Genomic DNA, 24,799 nt, shown 5'->3' with positions numbered 1-24,799 from the left:
GTGCTACCTTTTCCCAGCTTCAATCAGTTCTGAAGATGAGTCACTGGACTTGAAATATTGGCTCTGATTTCTCTCCAGAGATGTTGCCAGATCTGCTGAGTTTTCCCAGAAATTTCTGTTTTTGTTTCAGATTTCCAACATTCGTGTTTTTTTTTTGTTTCCATTGAACATTTGCCTAGGGTCTTGATTACTAGTTCACTGACAATACCTCTATACAACCATCTCACCAGTGTCAATAAAGGCACTTATACTTGTAGTTGTTGGAGATGGTCACTCTCTAGTACTTCTGTGGCACAAGTTACCTGCTGCTATTCACTCAAGCCTCCCTACAGCCCAGGTCTTGCTGTGCACATGGGCAGCTTGCTACATTATCTAAGCACTTTGCAAAAACTAGCCCCAGTTCTGATCTTATAATTCAGGAAAGACATTGATGAAGCATTTGAAAATGACTGATCCTAGGACACTTCCTGAAGAACTGCAATAGTGATGTCCTAAGAATGAAATGTTTAGTTTTCAACAACTTCAAAACTTTCCTGTGTAATAAGTATGACTCCAACCAGTGGAGAAATTATCCTCTTGTTTCATTCTCTTCACTTCCACTGGGGTTCCTTAATGCCATAGTCGGCCAAGTGCTGCCTTAATATCCTAGGTAGTCACTTCCACATCATCTCTGGAATTCAGCTCTTTGGCTCATGTTTGGACCAAGGCACTATTGAATCAGAAACCAAGTGGTCGTTGTGAAAGAGATAGCAAGAACTGCAGATGCTGGAGTCAGAGTTAACCAAGTGTGGAGCTGGAGGAACACAGCAGGCCAGGCAGCATCAGAGGAATAGGAAAGCTGACGTTTCGGGTCAGGATCCTTCCTCAGAAAAATCATTTTATTGAAGAAGGGTTCCTCTGATGCTGCCTGGCCTGCTGTGTTCCTCCAGCTCCATACTTTGCTATCTCTGGTCCTTGTGAAATCTTTTTTCTGTATCTGACATTTCCCACCATCTGCATGTCCGTCACTTTTTATAGTGCAACTATTAATTATGTTTGAAGGATAATAAGGACTAAGGGCTACTTCCAATAACTGGATGAAGGTATATGCTGCGAGTCACATATCCACAGAATCTTAGAGCAGAACTGAAGACTATTCAGCCCATATTACCTATGCTAGCTCTTTGAAGCAGCAATGGAATTGGTCTCAATCTCCCATTGTTTTACAATCATTTTTATTAATAGCGACAATCTTAATGCCAGTACTAGCACTTACTCTGGAAAAGGTTAAGGGATAGATCTGAATGACAGCAATTATGCTTGGAAAAAGAGATGGTCACTATCCAAACACAATTTCACCCAAATAATAGAAAACCTGCAATGCTTAGCTGCAAAAATGCCCAGGGATGTTAGCTAGATAGGGTTCAGTGATTCTCTGTTGACATTCAGGGATTACATTTCAAAGCTTATCAATCTCATTGCTCTGGCTTCCTCCTAGTACCTGGATCTCTTGAGTGTGGGGAAATCACATCTACTTAAATCCAATGTCATGTTATTGAAAGAGCTGGTGATGAAATAGAAACCTGAAATGATGAATAAATGGTTGAAGGGAGAAAAACAAGCCAAGCATAGCATGTGCTGTGTGACTACGTGCCTGTTTGACAGAAGGAGGTGGCTGATGTCAGGATAACTATGCCATGCTAAACAGACCACTGCCTGATCTGCACCAAGCTGATCTAGTCAAAATGCCATAAATCAACTTGCCAACCAGGGCCAAAGCTAGATGCCAGAGTTTAAAAACATCCTACTGTTGTCTTAGATCTTGCTACACATCACAATACTACTCTGCAGTTTGATTTTCTTTCCGCTAGTGATGTAGAAACTGCAAGGAAAGTTCCATAGATAGCAGGAACTGCAGATGCTGGAGAATCTGAGATAACAAGGTGTAGAGCTGGATGAACACAGCAGGCCAAGCAGCAGAGGAGCAGGAAAGCTGATGTTTTGGGCCTAGACCCTTCTTCAGAACGTCAGCTTTCCTGCTCCTCTGATACTGCTTGGCCTGCTGTGTTCATCCAACTTTACACCTTGTTATCCAGGAAAGTTTCATGATCAGTTCTTCAAGACTTTAACAGACACTTGGAATATACAAGTAGTTCATTATACTCAGTTTATTATACAAAGATTCACTGTCTATGTACATTTGTAGCTCATTCCCTTTAGTTGCATTCAGGTCATTTGTAAAGTTAATAAACATCTAGATACCTAACACAAGCCTGCAGGACACTAGTGGCAAATGGTCTCTAAACAAGTCTACAGCCATTAACAGTTACTGCTTATGCAAATTCAACTAATCCTCAACCCACTACAGGAACCTCCCAGCAATCCCACAATATGCAAAAAGTAAACTTTTGTGAAGCACCTTCTCAAAAGCTGTCTAAAAATTGAAAGGAATCATTTCCACTGAACCATATTTGATAACCTAGTGACTTCTTACAGAACTATTCTTTGCAGAAGCAGTGCTCATTATTTCTGAGGTTTCCTTCTCTATCCAGATACCATTTCTTGGAGTCCTCTCAGCATCTTGCCAATTACTGAAGTTAAATTAATGGTTCTCTAGTGATGACTTGACGTTCTTATTGATCCTTGGATCTGTATGTTTCTAAAGTAACAAGCTCAAACACTCATGATATGGGCAAAAACATGTTAATGTCATCTAGACTGGCAATCCGATCTTTGGTGGTTCCTATTTCCATCTAACTGGTCATTCTACCTCAGCTACGTTAAGTTTTACAATTTCCAAATTGACAACGTAGCTCATTGTTAGTAAATTGAACTTGTCTATAGAAGTGAAATCTGCAGCAAGGTAATAATTTCAGACTTCACTACACCCCAAGAGTCCATTTAAATCAGTCCTATGAATCCTTCAGTAGCCCTATGCATCTTTCATGGCAATCTGACTCCTGACATAGCCAAAAAAGCTTTTACCATTGTGTCTTACAGCTGTCCACGATCTTCTCCAATGACCTTTCAGTTACTCTGGCAACAGCTTTTGTTGCTTCTAATTGTGCACAATACTTGTCTCTGTTCTCCTGTGAATTATTTTTCTCAAAACTATAAAAGCATGTTTGTTTGAGCCTAATTTGCCCTTTTGCCAACTATCACTTTTTGTTCTTACTGTAAATTCAGCACATACTTCATAAGGAAACATCTAAGCGGTGAGTTTTGTAAATACACAGATGTTCTCATTTATTTCTAAACCATTTTGGCATACTAAAGTAACAATATTGCTTATATGTAAATAAACTATAAACATATGCCAGTACAATCTTTTACAGTTTACATCGTCCCACATGAAGTGGCTGTTGACTGGGAAACTCTAGCAAAACTCATCACTTCCAGTTCCAATAGAAAGTCATTGACTTGAGATGCTGATTTTGTTTCTTTCTTCACAACTGTTTCCAGTATTTACTGTTTATTTTTTACTTCAGATGTCCAAACCTGCAGTATTCAATTTTATTTTGCGCACAGATGTCTGACAAATTTGCTTGCATTGGAACAAGTAGTCCTTCCAACCCTTTGAGTTTACTTTTACACTAAATTAGATTGTGCTTGACACTCACTTCTTTGTACCTTATTCCTCGACATCCTAAGCTGAAAAAAAAATTGATCAATCTCAGTTGAACAGGGGAAGGCCCACTGCAACTGTATGCTCCTATGGTCTCCCAAAAGCCACCTTACAGATAATACAGCCTTCCACGTAAGGTTAATGAAATGAATTGCCACAGCATGAACAAATAGTGGGTGTGCCGTGGGAAAACACAGCCACATGTACAATTCTATTCTCGTAGTCATTGAGCAATTCTACACTGAGAGCATGGTAACGCTTTTAATATTTGAGCTAGAAGTACGCAGAGCTTCAGATTCTGTTTGGAGTGCCCAAAATTAATTCTAGTTGCCAGAGAATTCCTGGGCCTGGAAATGAATATGCAGCTTAAGACAATAAGAAACAACAACTATAGAGTTGTGGAGATGGAGATTAAGTCCAATTTTAAGTTACTATTCGGAGGGCTCAAACAAGTTTGCAACAATGAATGAACTGGGTGTGAAAGACTTTAGTACACTTTGAAAGATGCTATCTAAATGAAAATTCTTTCCTTGTTCACAAATAAACCAGAGACGAATGTGCCACAAAATGCTTATATTATTATTGCTTTGAACGGAGATTGGTAAAAACATGACCCTTGTAACGATTCAAGGCAAATTGAGAAAGCAGAATAAAAATACACATCATCCTGATATTTGTCAGCAAAAGGGTGAATGGTCCTCTGCAGAAAAAAAATCATAACCATCAGGTAAGGTTTTATTATGGAGATCACCACCTGTTCCACCTTGCTCTCTCCCTCAGTCTGCTGTAATCCTCAATCCTCACCATACACAGAATGCTGCTCTGAAGCAACCTTTTTGGTCTCACAGACTGGTACTTCAGTGCCTTCAGGATTGTGTGCAAAACTGCAGGCATTAAAACCAACAAGGATTAACATACCTTTTATAAAGCGTAAACATGGTAATTTGCAGGAGAATGTACAATGTACAAGATCACAAGCTCTAGTAAACGGCAATATTAAAAATGAACAAATTTAATGTTGATAACTCAACAAACCCCAAAAGACCCACAATATAATTAATTTTATTACACATCAATAGTCAACTATACCAAAATCATGATTGGCTGTTAAACTTATACAAAAAAAATCCCTGTTGGATCAACAAGCTATGATGTTGACATTGGCAGCTTCAAACACGGTGTGCAAAAATACATATAAAACTTCTTAAAATCAAAAAAAGAAATTATAATAATCATTGTAAATAGGAAGAGATTGGAAAAAAAGACCACAGCGAAAAGGAGTAAGAGCGAACAGATATGAGATTTTAAGTAATTAGTTTGAAACAATGTATGCTAAAAGTAACACTGCAAACAATTTTTGAAATTAAGTTTATTTTAATTACAATGAAGTTAACAGTCAGCACACCAACACACTGTATTTAAAAATGATGCTTCATCGGTTACAATTTTGTTGGCGAGATGCAAAATGTTGTTCACTCTTGACGTAGAAAATGTTCCATTAAGCATAATCAATGTAATCAGCCAGTTTAATCAGTAAAACAGCTTTTCATAGCAGCTCTGGACTAAAAAAAGCTAATTTTCCTATGACTGTACTGTAGAACCAGCATTGGATTTTGATTGATAGGAGCCATTGTCTTTCCCGTCACTTCTTTCTGACATGAAATCCGATTTCTCTTCAATTTTGTTTTTTACCGCGTGTAATGCATAATTGACACTAGCATTAATAATCCAACGCCAGGAACCAAACAGGGGATTATACAGCATTCCATTGATAGTCTCTACTGTGAATCCACCTGAAAATCATAAACAGAAAAATAAGAATGCATTTAAAGAAAAACTATGGATCAAGAACGAATATCAGATGTAAGTGATACTTTCAATTAAATACCAATGTATTGTTTATGTTGTCGAACAATTGCGGGAGGCCTTCTTACATGATTTACCGAATAACAAATAAAGCACAGCAGAGCCAGGTTTCAATGTTTTGCACAGGAGCAGAATTAATGAAAAGCAGTTTTTAAAAATCATCTCAGTTGCAAAATAATTGTTTGATATTGTTGCTTTGGATATAAGATTATACTATTTTTCAGTTATTTCTCAGTTTGCTTGCCACAAGTGCCAATTATTTGTCCAATTCAGCAAAATTAAACTCCTTCCATAATTCCAAGAATTCAGATAAACAGCGTGAAGTGAATGGACACAAGGTTCTTGTTTGTTCATCAAAGATGCACTTAAGCACACAACATTTGCGCTTTCTGCTGTTTGTAATTAACTGTTGCAACTGTGGCTATGATCTAACTAAGCAAGGTGGGAGGACGGAAGGGGGAAAAGGTAAAAGATTGAGACAGAGGAAGGAAATAATCAGATTAGGTGTATTACTCTTTGCTTAATGGTTGTCTTAAAAATATCACTGCCACAAAATCAAGCTGATCTCTCAAAGTGGAAATTAAAGAGAATTATATTTTGTTATTGATATTTTTACATTTGCAGCACATAGCAATGAGGTTTTCTTGCTTTTCTGCTGCAATGAGGTGATTTACCACAGCATAGTCCCTGCCATCTGTGCTCTGCACAACAGTTTCTTGGGACCATTCATACAGATCACCTGCAATGTTTACAACCTTTAACCTTTATTCAAAAGAAAGATTCCCATTTCCAAACATATTTCAGCTAACCATTTGTACTCTCCTGTGTAACAAGCTGAATGATAATAAATGAGCATTTGACTTACTTAGAAAAATACATTCCCAAAATAAAATCCATTTAGCTCTAAATCAATTCAAGTGTAAAATACTGATTGTCCTGTTTGCTAATGTAAGAAACATATCCTTGAAAGTACAAAAAGGTAAATATTAACATTACTCACTGGACATTAGATGAGCCTCCAATTTATTAGGACTAATAAACTTGCCCCATTCATGTGTCCCATTTGGTACAATTCTTAATATCTTCTCAGCTGCTACAATTGCCAATGCATAGGACAGGAATGTTTTGTTAATTGTTGTTATAAAAAGCGATCCTCCTGGCTGATTAACAGGGAATAAGAGATTTCAGTTATTTGAGGCTGTGAACAACAGACTACATTATTTCAACTAAATTATTATTAAGGTCTTCTGGTCAGCTGGATGTCTGACATATAGAAACTCATTGTCTTCCAGTTCATATCTCCTCCAAGAAATCCACATTCACCTTTTTGTTTCCCGATATTGAATGCATACTTGTTGTGTGGGAACACATATTACTTCCCAATCTGCCAAATTAAGGCACAACCAAAGCTTAAAGATGCCAAGTGAATCACCAAGAGCCACGTAATCTACCAAAGTGGATCATCCCTACCTCTGAGCCAGCAGGCCCAGATTCAAGTCCCACCTGTTCCAGAGGTGTATAAAGACATTCCCAAACTGGTTCTTAAGAAAATATCCCCCAAATTAGATGGAGGAAAACTTCTTATTTAAATTGTAAAAATATACTTTATTCATTAAAAAAAATATACTAACTTTGGAATTTGACATTCCCTGCCAATTTGCAAACTAAAGGCATTTCTTACTCATGTAGGAAACTATTTACAAACATTGAGACAAGGAGAGTGTCTGATGACTGAACAGACCCTCATTGTAGTTTGGCAGGAAGACCTGAGACAGTGGTTTTTCTCCACTGTCCTTTGGTGGCAGCTGCCCCAAGCTTTAGTGCATCCCTCAGTATGTAGTCCTGGAGCTTGCAATGTGTCAGTCTGCAACACTTGGTCGACATCAACTCCTTGCTTTGGAAGGCCAACACGTTTCGGGCAGACCAAAGAGCATCTTTCACTGAGTTGATGGTGCTCTAGGCGTAGTCGATGCTCGTCTCGGTGTGTCTCCCAGGGAACAGCCCGTACAGCACAGAATCCTGTGTCAAGAAGTTGCTCCAGAAAACCATGACAAAAACCACAGCATCTCCCAGAAGGAGATGTGTGACAATCTCTACACCCCCTTAGAGGACAGTCTGCGGTGGTGTAGGCAGTTTCGACATGCACGAAGGATCTCACAGGCAGTGTGCTTCTCACCATCAGCCAAGCGGCATCTTGACACTTGTTGAAAAGTTCTGGCAATGAGGCATTCTGCCAAATGACTTTGATAGTCTGGTCAGGGAACAACCTGACACGATCAACTCTCTCCTTTTCCAGCAGGCTGTCGAGGATGTTACATGCTGACAACTACTTGATGGACTTGTAATCAAAGGTGTTTTCCTTTACAAATTTTTCCAAGACAGACAGGTGATATGGAACTGTCTAACTAGTAGGACTGTTCCATGGCAACAAGGCCAGGCCCATCCTCCTAACACAAGGGACAGGTAGAGCCTCAGTACATAGTGATACTTAGTGTTTGCACACCGAGACTCTACACATAGATTGATGCAGCCGCACATAAAGGTGACCATCAGGATGGGGGCGGCATTAGGTACTTTCTTCCCCACTTATCCAGAGCTTGTACAAGGTATCCCAGATGAAGTGGAAGATGACTTGGGTGACTGCAGTGGGGTGGCCTTGGGGAATGGGCCAGACCTGTGCCATATACAACACCGATGACCAGTTTTTAACCACAATGTAGAGGGAATGGTGCTCCCATTTGTCCAGCTTCTGCCTCACCTTGGCAATATGCTCCTCCCAAGTTTTGGCACACATCCCACTCGTTCAAACCATGTACATTGAGGCAAAAACCGACCTGATACAACTTTAATCTGCAGGATAACCAAGCACCAAGTGGGAAAAATCACAGTTCTTACTAACAGATAAGCTCCATCAGAGGTTGGAGTGATCAAAAACATTATCCCCTAGGTGCATCTGTCTCACTCTCAAACATTCACATGTAAATTTTCAAGAATACAAAGCCTGTCATGTAGGGTCAACATAGCCTTCATCATCCTCACCCTACCAAACAACCAGTGTTTACAGATATGAGCCATGACTGGTTACCCGGAATTTGCAAACAGCATAGCAAACTGTAAAAAGTGAAAATCTATTACTACAACTTTTATTCAACTTTATGATACTACATTGATAATGCATTTCTTTTTAAATAAAACTGTGACATTCATAAAGGGATTGGTTTATACTGACTTTTCCAGGCGATCATATGTTATGTGCAGAAATTATCTGCTTCCCTGAGAACTAACTGGTTGGTCCCGGGGAAAAGTCACGCAAGTTGACGAGGCAGAATGTTCAGGAATAGTCGACGAGTGGAGCGACGGGCCTCGGACTGTCGGTCACACACCATGGGAAGCCTGGCTAGAAAATGACCATCCAGACCCAGGAAGCTGTTCTGAGGGTGAGCCATGTCTTGGCAATGTAAGTAAGGGGATACCACAGAAGTGAACACAACCCAGTAACGGGAACAGTTCACTACTCAGAGCGTCAGATGGTCAGAAACACACTTTCCACTGGAATTCATAAAAGTGCGTTTACCATTCCATGATGGTGGTGGCAGGGTAGGCAGCATTTGGGTTCCTGAGCTTGGGCTTGTCTGCTCCTCAAGTCAGCCACATCTTTTCTAATCTTTCGGCAGTGATGGCGGAGAAAGATGGCGGTGAGACTGCAGTGGAGGTGGCATGGGTGGGCCTGGCTCAGGACTCATGGTGGTGGTAATGGGTGAAGCTCTGAACTGTGACCCCGCAGGGTCCCTGGGAGGTGGTGGGAGTTCCAGAGCCTGGCTGCTTTCTGCGTCTTGGCCGAGTAAGCAAGTGGCTGTATAGAATGGGATACTTCTTTTGCTTTTGTTTCTTTGTTTTCTGCTTTTTATTTAGAATTTTTAGATGGTGCCGGACAATGGTGACTCTTTGCACTTTCCATTCTATTCCTGTACTGGAGTACATGTGACAATAAAATCTAATCTAATTCTGAAGAACAGGGAGGTTATGCTGGAACTGTCTAAAATGTTGGTTGTGTCACAGCTGCAGTACTGTGTGCAGTTCTGAAGTCCATATTATAGGAGGGAGGTGATTGCCATGGAGAGGTTGCAGAGGAGATTTATCAGGATGTTACCTGGGTTGGAGTGTTTTAGTATGAAGAGCGATTGGACAGACTAGGGTTACTTTCCTTGGAACAGAGGGGACTGAGAGGGCACATGATTGATATGTATAAAATTCTGAGAGGCATAAATATGATAGGCAGGAAAAATGTTTCTCCTTGGTGGAAGCATCACCAGGGAACATGAATTTAAGGTAAGGAGCAGGAGATTTAAAGGGTGGTGGGAATCTGGAACTCACTGCTTGTAATGGTCATAGATGTAGGAACCCTCATAACATTTTAGTATTTGCAATGCCAAGGGATACAAGGCTATGGCCAAGTGTTGGAAAATGTGATTAGGATAGTTAGTAGGTTGTTTTTGACCAGTACAGACTCAATGACCTTTCTCTGCGCTGTAGCCTCTTAACTCCAAGGGTTTCATTGTAAAGGCAGAGATTAACACTGTTCATAAACTCCCAGAAAGGGATGTGTATTATTGTTTCAATTTCTTAAATGTGTCGCTTCTTTAAATATTATTTATCATGACAGTGAAATTTAAATGTAATTCAAAATGTTTTCAAATAGAACAGTCTGTGTGTTTTTACACCAAAATCATAACAAATCTTTACTAACAAGGACTCTCAGTACTCACAGTGGCATACAGGGTCAATCAGGTAATTTCTGACATTTAAAGAATATTTTTTTCTGGATTTGGCTGATGGCAATGTTGCCCATCCTTAATTCACTTGATATGAAGTTCATGGTCTTTCACCTTAAACTCTAAAATACTGGTTTTAACAATGCACTTACAGTGACATTATTTATTTAATTTCAGAATAGTGTCCTAATGATGAAGGAACTGCATTATACAAGTATGTGAATTAAAAGCACTGTTCCACCATTCAGTAAGATCATGGCTGATCTGATTCCGGCCTCAAGTCTAAAGTCCCACCTAACCACAGCTGACTCTCTTATTAGTCAAAGATTATAAAGATGTCAACATCTGCTTTAAAAATATTAATTGACCCTGGCTCCGCCACTGTCTGGAGAACAAGTTCCAAAGACTCATGAGCTTCAGAGAAAAGATGGAGATGAGGAGAAATCTTAAGCACCGACCCCTAATTCTAGACTCATCGAGAAAGGGAAACAAGATCTTGCTCCTCTTGCCCATCTGCCCTCCCAGGTGGATACTGAAGATCCCACAGCACTACTTCAAAGCACAGCAGAAAGCTTTGCCCAGTGTGCTGGGCAATAATTATTTCCCAATCAAAATCACAAACAGATTATGTGCATTATAGCATTTCTGCGCACAGGTTGTATATTTTCTACTTTATAACAATGACTAAACTTCAAAAGAGTTCCACTGGCCATGAAGTACTGAAATGTCTAATAATCCTGAAATGACACTGTTATAATGCAAGATTTTGTTTTCTTCCTGTTGCTAGATGTCACAGAACTGGGGGATGGTAAGTAAATTTGGCAAGTTTCTCTAATCAAGCCTGAAGATGTACATATTGCAGCCAAAGTGCACTGGTGGTATAGTGGATGCTTAGTACAGTGATAATCTGCACAGACCTTAACTGTACTGAACTGCTAACAGTATTGCAATGCACCCGTCATAATCCTAACTTGCACTTTGCTGATTGCGAAGAGTCTTTGTGGGTTCGGGGGGGCTCCCAGAAGTCCTTCTAACATTTATCAGGCACAATTCAGAAATGTGATGACCTGCCACTTCTCCACATAAACGTAGTTTAAGTAATGCTCAAGAAGTGCAACTCCATCCAGGGCAAACAGTTTGCTTGATCAGCCATCCATCAACCACCTTAAAATAATCACAACCTCCAGCAACAGAACTACATGGTTGCACTACGTACTGGCAATCGAATGCACTGCAGAACATCGCCAAGGTTCTGTTAACTGCACCTCTCAAACCTCTCCCACTTTGAAGAGGTGGATGGGGCTACCACTGCTTCCAAGTTCTTATCCAAGTCACACACTATTCTGACTTGCAAATATATCGCCAATTCTGTGTCACAGCGCGATCAAACTGCTGCAGCAACCTATCAGAATTGATTGTCTTCGGATAAGACAATGTGGCATCAAAAAGAAATAAACAAGCATGAATTACAATCCTGCGCTTCCAACACAAACTAAACAGCAGTGAGCTAAATTTGCACTTTAAATCCGAATGAACAATTCTCACCATTTAATTATTTCTGGCTACAGCATCTTGAAGACATTTATAAGTAAAATTCTCAAATCATACACGACTAATCCAAATCCTGACTCTATTTTTATGTGTATTCTACTACCAGATGACAGCATTTAAGATGGCAGTTCATCACCATTATCTTGACAGCCATTTGGGACAGGCAATAAATGCTATCCTTCAGTGAAGCTCACATTCTGCAAGTAAAGTTGGATTTTTTTTAAACCGTACCTTTAAAACTTGTGCAGCACATCTGATAAAAGTTTCCACATCACTGACATGTTCCACAACTTCAGAGGCTATAACGGCATCAAACATTCCAGGCGCTTCCATTGCCATTTGCTCCAGAGGGCAGGCAGAATACTGAACCTGTTCTTTCAGGACTGGATCAAACGATTTATGTACGTCTGCTATTCTGATGTTATCTTCCAAAGGGTCAATTCCTGTAACCATCGCTCCAAGCCTACCAAGAGGCTAAAGAAGGCAAAAGTAAAATTACCAAAGTTTATCTTGAGAAAATACAATCACTACTTTATAATCAATGTGAAAAGAGCCAAAACAAAATCCCACTGAAATATCATTACTCAAGTGCTTTTTCTTTAAAAAAAGTGGACAGAACCCAATGAATACACCCAAAATTGTGCCAGGAAAGGGTCACAAGCAGTTTAGTCATACGGTAGTGAATATATGGTAACAGATTGGTTTAAGGAAGCACGTCATTCGTACAGGAGAACTAGACAGATATTTGAGGCAGTGAGGAATTCTGTTTCTTTTAAATTTTGCCAGGGCTGTCTAATTGATGACCCTGCTGAAGGGCTAATGTGGCCCACAAGGGTCTTTGCAGCAAAGGTACTGGTGAGGAGACTGGTGAGGAGAAGGGGAAACAAGAGGGTCAGAAGAGAGGCAGCATGTGGGAGTTTCGATGAGCAGGAAGCAGCAAATGTGATGGAATTAACAAGTTCTTAAATTAAAAATTCTAAGGTATTAAGAGTTTTTGCTTCATTGGATGTTGATTCTATTTCTAATTTGCTTCGACTTGCCACTACCTTATTTGAGACGCACTGCTGAAGTTTCACATCATGCACTTATCAAGACAAACACACAAAGGTCAAATTTCAAATGTTAGATCAATCATACTGCTTGAGGAAAGTGCGCTTAGCAAGTGCACTCTGATCACCTATGACAAAGTGTCGACTGATGCACTAGAAAATGGTTGTCCTACAGCTTTTGTTTATTTGAAAAAGATGCAATGCGTGGATATGTTCTCTCCGTTAGAAGAGAACAGGTCTATGCATATGACTGTATGCAGTTTTCAGCAAGAGGGTTGCAATGTGAGTCTGACTGATGATCTTAAATTGGTTTGTTAGTGTAATTACACATTCAGGATTGTTCAATAAGTGTTGTCCAATTTTGGAATGTTGCCACAATGTTGTGGGTTTTGCAAGCACCAGCTGTTTGTGTCTGGTCAGTACTTCGTTGCGAACAGCTGAAGGGATGTGCTATTTGATCCCAGTTAATGGACTGTCCTGGAAACCTGCCTTTTTTGAATGTAAATGCTTTAGGGATAATCATTCCCTAATGCATTCTCCAAAGCAACACCTTGATTAATCGGAGTTCACTTGCCACCTAATCAGAAATTTTGTTTCTTCATTTTTCTAAACGTTTTTGGAAACTAATACTTCAATTATTTTTAAAAATTCACTCATGGGACGTGGGCATCACTGGCTGAGCCAACATTTCTTGCCTGTCCCCAGTTGCCCTTGAGAAGGTGGTGGCAAGCTGCCTTCTTGAACTGCTGCAGTCCATTTAGTGTGGTTAGACCTATGATGCCATTGGGGAGAGATTTCCAGAATTTTTTTTTTCAGGAATTATCATTATTCTAGAAATTATTATTTATAAGCTTGTTCTTCATATATTGTGCTATGTACAAGGCATTGGGTTCCATTTGGGTGTAAAAATGTTTCAGTTTTGTAATTTGACGTATGGGGGCATACCCAAGGCAAAATATCATCCCTCTTGGTTGTAAGTGGACAGTCTTGATCTAACACAATAGGCCATAGTTCCTTTCATCCACTTTCCCAGGTCCCTGACCTTCAACATTTTGCTGATGTAAGGAGCTAGAATGATGCAGATTGTCAGTAAAATGTTCTCTATTTGTACATAAACTGCGAATTGGCCTGTCATTAATCACAAATCTTTATCATACCTCACTCAGCAGTCCTCCTCCACAACCAACATCTAAAATTCGCAAGCCATGAAGGGGACGTCCTGATTGCTGTTTTTCACTATGCATCAACAACGTATCTCTAGCAAAGGTTAGGGAAAGAAAAAGAATGATTATCTATATAAAGCATTTCCCCAGAGGTTGCCAATAAAGTGAAACAGAAGACAAAAAAAAAAGCAAAGTCTTATGTTTACTATGTTCATCCCTTAGGAAAACATGTCCTGATTTACAGATTATAAAATCAGGACATACCAATTATATAGCTAATAACTGACTAGTTTTAGGCATAAATAAATCAAAACTTGACATGCAACAGCTGTCACTTTTAAGTGAAAATTACCATTCAGATTTTTAAAACTGTTTTCCAAAATTTAACTAAAACATGGAGTTGTCCCAGTGAATGGTTTTGGAGCACAACTGGATAATAAAGCTGGGGCAATTCTGGTAAAATGATGATTATGTAAATCATTTGACTTAAAACTTCATAGCTTATTACAGACCTGAATAAAAATAACACACTGGAAGCAATTTCATCTGAAGGTAAGAAAACAAAGATGAGCTTGTAGTTGTGCATTGAAGCAATAAAGACGCAAGTGCTCAGAAGCACACAGTGCCTGCTTTAAAAAACGCAGTGTATTGAAAGCAATTCAGCTCCATATAAATTTTAAAAAAATTCAGGGAAACGGTGAGAGCAGGAGAGATGGAGCTACCTTAGGAATCACAGACTCTGTCCGTGGAGGAGCGGGAAAAGCAAGAGATAGGAAATCTTTGATTGGAGGACCTATAACAGCAACCTTGATCTGTGATTGGCAGAGCAGCTGTCTCTTTCTCACTTGCTGTTCCGCCAACTGCAAATTTAGCTCATCCCAGTCAACTTTCAGCCTGCCCCCTACTGCTGCCACGCCACTAAATGCTGATGGTTGAAGTGAGGACTTTGTTGTATCACTGTCGGTCTACCCTACTCCTCGAACTCTTATCCCTGTAGTGCAGCATTCTTAGAGGCAGCAACCATGGCAATGTACTCATTCTGGTGCATAGTGCTGACAGGTACTTGCTTTCTGGGGTGGACCCTCTTGTTAATGCTAAAGCAACTGTCCAGATGGATGGAAGGATTTGAAGCCCCCACACAATGCCTCCATTTGAACAAGCATTTTGAAATTCCAATTAGTGACTTCGGTCATTTTTAAAATTAATAGTTGGATTTAAGCTTCCTCTCTTATGTTAATATTGTTAGGAAACATAAATTATGAGTGAAGCTGAGGGAAACCAAAGGCATTATTCACATTTTCTTTCACAGTCTGAAAATACTATCGGCCTAGGGAATCTGCATTGCTTGGAATGGTCAGCAGTAAAGCTACATAGAATGGCTTCAAAACGTGAATCTATGAACATCTTACACTTAGCTTCAATTAAGTTTAATACCTTCTTTTGTCATTATTCCCTATGCAATCTCCATTGCATGCTGGTCAGCAATATCCTCCTCAGTGTGGATTGCTTAATAGAACTTTCTGAAAATAAAACTTTAATTTTTTCCCCCACTTCCCCACATGCAGCGTACAGAATGCACTGTCTGAGAACGTGGAGGAGGTGGGTCCAATTGAAGCAAAGGAAATTAGATTGTTATCTGAAAAGGAAGCATATGCAGGGGGAAGTGAAGAGAATGAAACCTAGTGAATTTTTTGTTTGGGGAACCAGTGCTGACAGAATTGGTCAAGAGCAACAACTCCATGATTCTATAATTCATTGCAGTGTTCACTTCCTCTTTGTTTCTAAAGGAACTGCCTATTTATCTGTAGTTGTTGCTGTGGGCATGTTGGTTGGTTGTTAATGCAAGATCCCCGATTAGCAAAAATTAGACCATGTGTCAGGCTTGGGCACAAGTGCACAAGGCTGAAAATTCACATAGGGTGCCTAATACACTTGCACCGGTCCTGTTCCTTATATGACTTCAGTGTCCCAGTCTCATTCACCCTTTTTGGCACTTTCTTCAGTTGTCATTCTGTGATTAGTTGATAAGATGTAGAAAAATACTGCTTGCAAAATTCATCAGATCATGTGTGTTGCAGCTGTATGGGACATTGGTGAGGCTACTTTTAGAATACTGTATTCAGTTTAGGTCTCCCTGCCATAGGAAAGACGTTGTTAAACTTGAAAAGGTTCAGAAAAAATTTACAAGGATTTTCCAGGGTTGGAGAGTTTGAACTATAGGGACAGGCTGAATGGACTGAGGCTTTTTAACCCTGGAGCATTGAAGGCCGAGGGATGGCCTTATAGAGATTTATAAAATCATGAGGGGCATGGATAGGGCGAATAGCCAAAGTCTTTTTCCCAGGGTAAGGAATCCAAAACTAGAGGGTATAGGTTTAAGGCGAGAAGAGAAAGATTCGAAAGAGACCGGAGGGCAACTTTTTCACACAGAAAGTGGTGCGTGTATGGAACGAGGTGCCAGAGGTGGAGGAGGAGGCTGGTACGATTACAACATTTAAAAGGCATCTGGGTGGGTACATGAATAGGAAGGGTTTAGAGGGATACGGGCAAAATACAGGCAAATGGGACGAGATCAGGTTGGGATATCTGGTTGGCGTGGACGAGTTGGACCAAAGGGTCTGTTTCTGTGCTTTACAACTCTGTGAAAAATGCAGCTGAAATCAGTGCAAAACAAAAAAATTGACATTACAAATCTATTTGCACATTCACTAAATTCCCTCCTTTTCTTCATTTATTTTCTTGCCCAGGCCGAGACAAAGGTACAAGTCTCATCCAAAACAGAAGAAGTCACCACCATGAGGTTCTATTAATTAAAAACAAAAGACAAAAAGTATATTTGTAATGACAAAAGATTTTTAAAAACACAAGATGTGATGATATGTATAAAGCAAATGAATACAGTGATAAGGAGGAATTTCTTCTGTTAAAGGGTAGTGAATCTGTGGAATTCTTTACCACAGAGGGCAGTTGAGGCTGGGTCACTAAGTATATTCAAGACTGTTACAGATGGTTTCTAATCAGTAAGGGAATCATGGGTTATGGGAAAAAGGCAGGAAAGTGGCTTTGAAGATGATCAGATCATGAATGGCAGAGCTGACTGATGGACTGAATGGCCTACTTCTACGCCAACATCGTATTGTCTCATTGCTGTAACAAGTGCTCAAGCAACAAATTAACCTACCCCTCATCTCCAACAGCAAATAACAAGGAATTAGAAAGACAATTTTCCCAGTATCCTGAATATGACAAATTCTAAAATCAAATAACATGTTTCCACCACCACATGGTGAATTGAAATGTTACCATACCGGATAAAAGGAACACGGAGGTCATTCAAAGCATGTAGAGCTGCAAATTCTCCATTTCTATCCCACCATTTTTGTGATAAAGCCTGAAACTTCTTCAGTTCACCAGATTCCACAGTTGTCTTTGATGTGCTGTATTTCCTAAAAAAGCTAAGGAGCAAATTACAGTAAATAGTGCCTCTTAGAACCTCTTCAAAAATCAGGTTTTCATACCAGATGATATTTAAAATTAGTATGTAGATTTTTATAGGAAAAAAATTTGGAAAACTGTTTGGGTCAATGTGTCATTTTATTGACAGCCAACCTAATCTTCTTTATATTGAGTCCAGCAGATCATTAGAGGATGTGATATTTTACACGAGTGACATTATTGTAATCATACCCATAACAAAAGCCATTACATTGCTATTAATTTAATAAATTTAGATGCTTTTTCAAAAGAACATAAGGTGTTTTTGCCTGTTCACATATGACGGGACAGAAAGAACTTTTTGACCAAGTACAGGCCTCTATTTTTGCAGATAGCAGGGGCAGATGGAGGAAAAAAGAATTGATGCAACAAAATGAATCATGAGAATATAGAAGGCATGGTTAGTAAGTTTGCAGATGACATTAAAATTGGTGGCATTGTAGACAGTAAAGAAGGTTTTCTAAGATTACAAAGGGATCTTGATCAAATAGGTCAATGGGCTGTAAAATGGCAGATGGTGTTCAATCTGGATAAATGCAAGGTATTGCATTTTGGTTCAACAAACAAAGGTAGGGCTTATGCAATTAATGGTAGGGCCTTGGGTAGTGTTGTAGAACAGAGGGACCTAGGGATACAGGTACATAATTCTTTGAAGTTTATGTCACATATAGACAGGATGGTTAAAAAGGTGTTTGGCATGCTTGCCTTCATTGCTCAGTCTTTTGAGTATAGGAGTCGGGACGTTATGTCGAGGTTGTACAGGACATTGGTGAGGCCTCTTCTGGAATACTGTGTCCAGTTCTGGTCACCCAGTTATAGGAAGGATATTATCAAGCTGGACAGGGTTCAGAAGAGATTTAGCAGTACGGTGCCAGGTATGGAAGGACTGAGTTAAAAGGATATGCTGGGACTTTTTCGCTGCAGCATAGGAGGTTGAGAGGTGACCTGATAGAAGTTTATAAAATAATGAGGTATAGATAGAATTAACGGTACTTGTCCTTTCCCTAAGATGGGAAATTTCAAGACTAGGGGGCACATTTTTATGGCGAGAGGAGAGAGATTTAAAAAAGACATCAGATGCAATTTTTTTCAAACACAGAGGGTGGTTCACGTATAGAATGAACTTCCTAATGAAGTGGCGGATGTGGGTACAATTACAATGTTTAAAAAACATTTGGATGGATATATGAACAGGAAAGGTTTGGAGGGATATGGGCGAGGAGCAAGCAGGTGGGACTAGTTTAGTTTGGGATTATGTTCGGCCTGGACTGGTTGGACCGAAGGGTCTGTTTCTGTACTATATGACTCTATGAAAGGATGGAGCAGGCACATAAAGGTGTAATGGCAGTTTCTCATCTTGGATACAAGATTTTATAAAAAGCTTCCGTTTTGCCTAGTGACAGGTCAGAAAATTGTAGGTTCAAGTTCTGCTTTGATACAAAATTGATAGGTAATCCAGTGCAGTTCTGAGGCAGTGCTGCATTGCAATTTCTGCCTTTTGAAAGAACTGCTAAACTGACAGTTGCTTCACATGTTCAGGTGGATCCAAAAGATCCTGTTGTATCTTTTCCACGAAGCGCATTCTTCAGCTGACCTAGCCACTCTTCACCCCTCAATAGACGATTCATGTCATGATTTTGTGGCAGCTTGCTATGTAAACTTGCAGCTACCTTGCCTAATTAGTGACTACACTTCCAAGGTGTATACGAAAAGTTTTTTTGAGGGACCAAAAGCTAAAACGTTGAAGCAGAAACTGTTCCCATTAGCAGAAGGGTTAAGAACCAAAGGACATAGATTTAAGGTGAATGGCAAGAGAATTATAAGATGAAATGAGGGAAAAGATTTTTACATGAGTGATGAGGGTGTGTAATGCGCTGCCTTGGAGTGCAATGGAAGCAGATTCAATCATGGCTTTCGAACAGAAACTGGTTAAGCATTTGAAGGGAGAAAAAAAACACAGGGTTACACAAGGGCAGGTGAGTGAGAATAGATAAATTGCTCCTTGCAGAAATGACAGATGTAGAATGATTTGCAACCATTCTCTAATTCTAGGTCTTTGGCTGAAAGCTTTTAGCCATCACCTCGAGTATCACACAAAGTGCTTTCACATCAAATTTTGCTCTACATCTGTGAAGTGCTTTTGTGTCTCGAAAACAATAATAGAAATGAAAGTTATTACATAAATATAAATTTTATTTCAAGTTCCAACAAAACTTTCATCCTTCACAGTGCTTCAGCCACTTCCCTCATTTCTTCATTATTATTCCTTATTTTTCTTTGTCTAATCAAGTACCAGGAATAGAGGCTCAAAAATTCTAAAAGGGGGAGAGGTCACAGAATCAACTTATACTCCTGATATGCTATCTCTGAGGAAAACAACTTTTAGGTATATAGAGTCATACAGCACAGGAACAGACCCTTTGGTCTAACTCGTCAGTGCCGATCAATATGATTAAGTCTCATTTGCCAGCATTTGTCCCATATTCCTCTAAATCCTTCCTACTCATATACCCATCCAGATGTTTTTTAAAACGTTATACTCATGTCCACCACTTCCTCTGGCTGCACATTCTATACATGCACTACAGTCTGCATGAAAAAGTTACCCCTCAGGTCCTTTTTTAATCTTTCCACTCTCACCTTAAAACTCTGCCTTCTAGTTTTTGACTCCCCACCCTAGGAAAAAGCCCTTGGCTATTCACACTATTTGGGCCCCTCATGATTTCATAACCTCTATAAGGTCACCCCTCAGACTCCAACGCTCCAGACAAAGTTGCCCCAGTCTTTTCAGCCTCTCCCTATAGCTCACACCCTCCAATCCTGGCAATCTATTTACAATCCTTGTAAATCTATTCTACACCCTCTCAGGTTTAACAACATCCTTCCTATGGAAGGATGAACAGAGTTGTACACAGTACTGTAAAAGTGGCCTCACCAATGTCCTGTACAGCCACAACATGCTGTCCCAACTTTCATATCAATGTTCTAACCAATGAAGGCAAGCATGCCAAACACCTCCTCCACTACCATGTCTATCTGCGATTCCACTTCCAAGGAACTATGCACCTGCACCCCTCAGTTTCTTTGTTCGGCGACACTCCCCAGGGCCCTACCATTAACTGTGTAAGTCCTGCCCTGGTTTGCCTTACCAAAATGCAACACCTCACATTTATCTAAATTAAACTCCATGTGTCACTCCTTGGCCCATTGGCTCATCTGATCAAGGTCCTGTTGTACTCTGAGATAATCTTCTTTACAGTCCACAGTACCGCCTATTTTAGTGTCATCTGCAGACTTACTAACCATGCCTCCTATGCTCGTATCAAAATAATTTATATAAACAACAAAAATCAGTGGACCCAGCACCTATCCTTGTGGCACACCGCTGGTCACAGGCCTCCAGTCCAAAAAGCAACTCTCCACCACTACCCTCTGTCTCCTACCTTCAGCCAATTTTGTATCCAGTTGGCTAGCTCCGCCTGGATTCCATGTGATCTAAACTTACTAACCAGCCTACCTGTGCAACCTTGTCAAATGCTTTGCTGAAGTCCATATAGACAACATCTATACTGAAATGTTTAACAAGTTTAAACTTCTGATCACTATTTTTGCCCACCTGGATTGCTCCATGTTTCCAACAACAGTGGGACCAGAAGCACACAGATATGGGCGCATCTATAGGAAAATGCTCTAGCACCTACAGCATTGTTCAATGGGTATGGCATGAAGGAGCGCTAGCAAAACTGGAGCCAACGTGATCAGGAGTCAAATCTCAACTAATTGGGTCTAATACCTAAGATAAAAGGAAAATGGTTGTTGTTGTGGTGGCAGGTCAATCATTGCAGCCCTAGGACATCACTGTAGGAGTTCCTCAAAAAAGTGTCTTGGACCCGCTATATTCAGCTGCTTCATCAACCACACCTCCTTGGTTCTGAAGGTCAGAAGTCAGGATGTTCGTTGATGATTGAACAATGTTCAACACCATTCACACCCGAGGTTGTAGATTTGCTCGCCAAGCCGGTGTGTTTGGTTGCAGATGTTTCATCACGATGCTAGGTAATATCACTTTGGTTTTGTTTTTCAGTGGAAGTAACGCCAACCACCCCAGCAAACAGAGGCATATAAATAACAAGTGGGACAGAACACCAACACTTCATCGGAGATGCATTGATGATGTTACCCAGCAGGGTGATGAAACGTCTGCAACAAACACACTGGCTCGGCGAGCAAATCTACAACCTCATCCAAAATCCGAACTACAAATCTCAAAAATTTTAACAATTCACATCTTCTCAGGTACTGAAGATATCCAAGTCTATAATGCAGCAAAACCTGCATAATATACAAGCTTGGCTGAGAAGTAGTAAGCGTGATGACAGGAAATGGCTGAACCCTTCTGATAATTAAATTAAAAGTTAAGCCCCAATCTGTTATGACAGAAGTAGGGGATCCCCTCTAATAATTACCCCCGAAACACCCAGAGAAGCTCGTCTTTCCACTCGCAATCTATTAAAAGAGTGGTTAAAAGAAAGAAAATCCCTGATCTCCACTTTAAAAGTAACAAGAAACAATTTATTTATTTAACCCAACAATGAACAAATTAATAAAATTACTAACAAACCAACAATTCTCCCTTAGATTAAATACTTCCTAACGTCTAAATTTTACTGGAATGCTGTTTAAATAAAGACAAGTCCCACTAATATAAACCCAATTAATAAGAAGCAATAAAGCGTAACTTAATCTCTCTAAATTCACATAGGCTGTCTTCTAGAAGATTCCGTTGTCTGCAGTCTCTTCAGAAATATCCTCCTTCCATTAATTCTCTCTGTAATTTTTTCTGTGAAGACTTTGAGCTAAAATACCATCGTGCCAGTGATTAATTAGATGGGCTTTCTCTGAGAGCTGAATGGTGCTAACTCTGGCAGGTAGCAGATGACTCTCTCTTTCAGATGACAGTTGGCTCTTCCCAACTTGCCAAATGCCTTTGTCTTATATACCCGCAATGACATAATCAAATTCTTATGATTGGTGTTGACAACCTGAAACCATCAGATTTAAATTCAATTGGCTTTCTGTATCTAGGTGCTTTGTTTAAATTAATTGGCAAAATTCAGAGTCTCTATCTGCAGTTCACCCTATCTGCACAACCAGTCCTGAAGAAAGGTTATACCTGAAACATTGACTGCTCCTTTCCTCCAGATGCTGCCTGGCTTGCTGTGTTCATCCAGCTTCCTGTTTGTCTACCTTGGACACAGGTCAGGGGAATGATAGAAATATTATCTGTTTGCTTGATGTAGGTAGCTCTAGCAACACTCAAGAGGTTTGAAATGATCCAGCCTATTTGATCAAGGCACTATCCAACAGCTTCAATGCTCGCTTTCTTTACCACCAACACACAGTAGCAACAGCACATGCCATCTCCAACATGCCTTGCAAAAATACAACGGAAGCTTGTTAAACAGTACATTCCAAACCCACAGCCATCTCCATCTATAAGAACAAGGATAACAGATACACCACCTGCAAGTTCCCCTCCAAGCCAGTGATCATTCTGATTTTTAAAAACGCAACCTCCTTCAATGTTGCCCGATCAAAATGCTGGAAATCCCTCCCCCAACAGCATTGTGGGTGTCCCTGTATCCCTAGGACCGAAGGTTCAAGACTGCCATTCTCGCCAAGTGCTGGCCCGGGCAGTAAATGCTGACCCAACCGGCGAAGCCCACGACCAGTTAATGATTTTTTTTTTAAAATGGTCTTAAATACACAATACAAATATGCAAGTGGTTGTTGAATTCTTTCATGCGGGAGACCATGGATAAACTATCCCACTGAAATTTACTCTCGATGGTTACCAAGGTCTTTCAGTGTGAAATTAAATCACGATAACTGACGTTGCCATTTCTTACCAGCTACTGTGAGTGCCACCCCCGCCCTTTCCGGGGCCCGTGCCGTCTGCACGCGGCTGCAGACTCGCGAATCCGGGCCGTGCCAACACCGCGTTCCAATCACAGAACGCAGCCCGGACAGCGCGTTCTAGAACTCCGAACACGCGCCCGGTCTGCGAACTGCCCCCCGAAGTACACAGCAACTTTCTCCACATGGCCATCACTGCCGCTGCTGCAGCTCACCACACTCTCGGTGCAGCAGTTGTTATTGTCCGCCGGAAACACGCGCACTTGACAGCTCCATCCACTATCTGTAACAGAACGGGTTGTTGGACAAACTGCACGACATATAATCAATTGAAACCGCCTTGCAATTTCTTACTTTGGCTGCATTATTTAGTAGATATTCCACAATCACCCATTCCGCACGAGTGTTTATTAAAAAGGGAACGTGTGTCTTGTACTTCACAAAAGATCAAAAATATTAAATTTAATCTCTATCCCCTCCTCCCACCTCAAGCCGCACCTCCATCTCCTACCGACCAACCTCATCCCGCTCCCTGGACTGACCTATCCCCTTCCTAACTCCCTACCTACACACACCTTTACTGGCCCCATCCCCGCCTCTTCGACCTGTTTGTTTCCTCTCCTCTATCCGCCTCCCACTCTCTCCCTATTTATTTCAGAACCCCCTTCCCCTCCCCCTTTTCTGATGAAGGGTCTAGGCCCGAAACGTCAGCCTCTCTGCTCCTATGATGCTGCTTGGCCTGCTGTGTTCATCCAGCCCTGCACCTTGTTGTCTTGGATTCTCCAGCATCTGCAGTTCCTACTATCTCTGATTCAATTACTAGGGGACACAGGTTAAAGGTGTGAGGGAGGTAAGTCTAAAAGAGATGTGCGAGGCAGGTTTTTCACACAAAGGGTGGTGAGTGCCTGCAAAGCATTGCCAGAGGAGGTGGTGGAAGCAGACACAATAGCAGCATTCAGAAACACCAGACAAATACATGAATAAGAAGGGAACAGAGAGATACGGATCCTGTAAGCGAAGACAGTTTTAGTATGGAAGGGCAAAATGTGTTGGCACAGGCTTGGAGAGACGAAGGGCCTGTTCCTGTGCTATATTTTTCTTTGTTCTAAGTTAGTTAAGGCAGAAAAGGATGAGAGGTATGTGTGAACACAAAGACGTTAATGCATCTGCTAGAGACCACTAATCAGAAGAATGGGTCATGAACTCTGCCGTCAAATAAAGAAAGTTTGTGTAGGAGCAGATGTACTAGCTATGGGTGATTTTAATTTACCAGGGAAAGATCAAGCACTGAGAATATAGCACAGCAAAACTGGATTCAACATTTGACTTCTATATGAAACAAGTACCCAAGAAATTAAGCAAGGATGCTATTGTATTTGATAA

The 24,799-nt window shown here is 40.5% G+C and overlaps 1 protein-coding gene across 2 annotated transcripts; it reads right to left on the bottom strand.

The window, feature by feature from the left end:
• Positions 1 to 4,162: 4,162 nt before the first annotated feature.
• On the bottom strand, positions 4,163 to 23,874 carry coq3 (coenzyme Q3 methyltransferase). 2 transcript variants are annotated; one of them, XM_048592561.1, is made up of 6 exons: positions 23,771 to 23,874; positions 17,314 to 17,460; positions 14,000 to 14,099; positions 12,025 to 12,267; positions 6,471 to 6,630; positions 4,163 to 5,397 (listed from the first exon to the last, which is right to left on the bottom strand). In XM_048592561.1, the coding sequence occupies exons 1-6, from the start codon at positions 23,779 to 23,781 to the stop codon at positions 5,186 to 5,188; spliced, it is 873 nt and encodes a 290-aa protein (XP_048448518.1). In that variant the 5' UTR covers positions 23,782 to 23,874; the 3' UTR covers positions 4,163 to 5,185. The 2 variants fall into 2 exon arrangements, with proteins under 2 accessions (XP_048448518.1, XP_020383445.1); XM_020527856.2 differs by lacking the exon at positions 23,771 to 23,874 and adding an exon at positions 23,410 to 23,728.
• Between the last annotated feature and the right edge of the window lie 925 nt (positions 23,875 to 24,799).

The sequence above is a fragment of the Rhincodon typus genome, unplaced genomic scaffold (genome assembly GCF_021869965.1).
Source record: "Rhincodon typus isolate 14 unplaced genomic scaffold, sRhiTyp1.1 hic_rhity00001447, whole genome shotgun sequence".
Lineage (NCBI taxonomy): Eukaryota > Metazoa > Chordata > Chondrichthyes > Orectolobiformes > Rhincodontidae > Rhincodon > Rhincodon typus.
The sequence above is the reverse complement of the archived record's forward strand: the minus strand, read 5'-3'. Positions and strand labels throughout refer to the sequence as shown.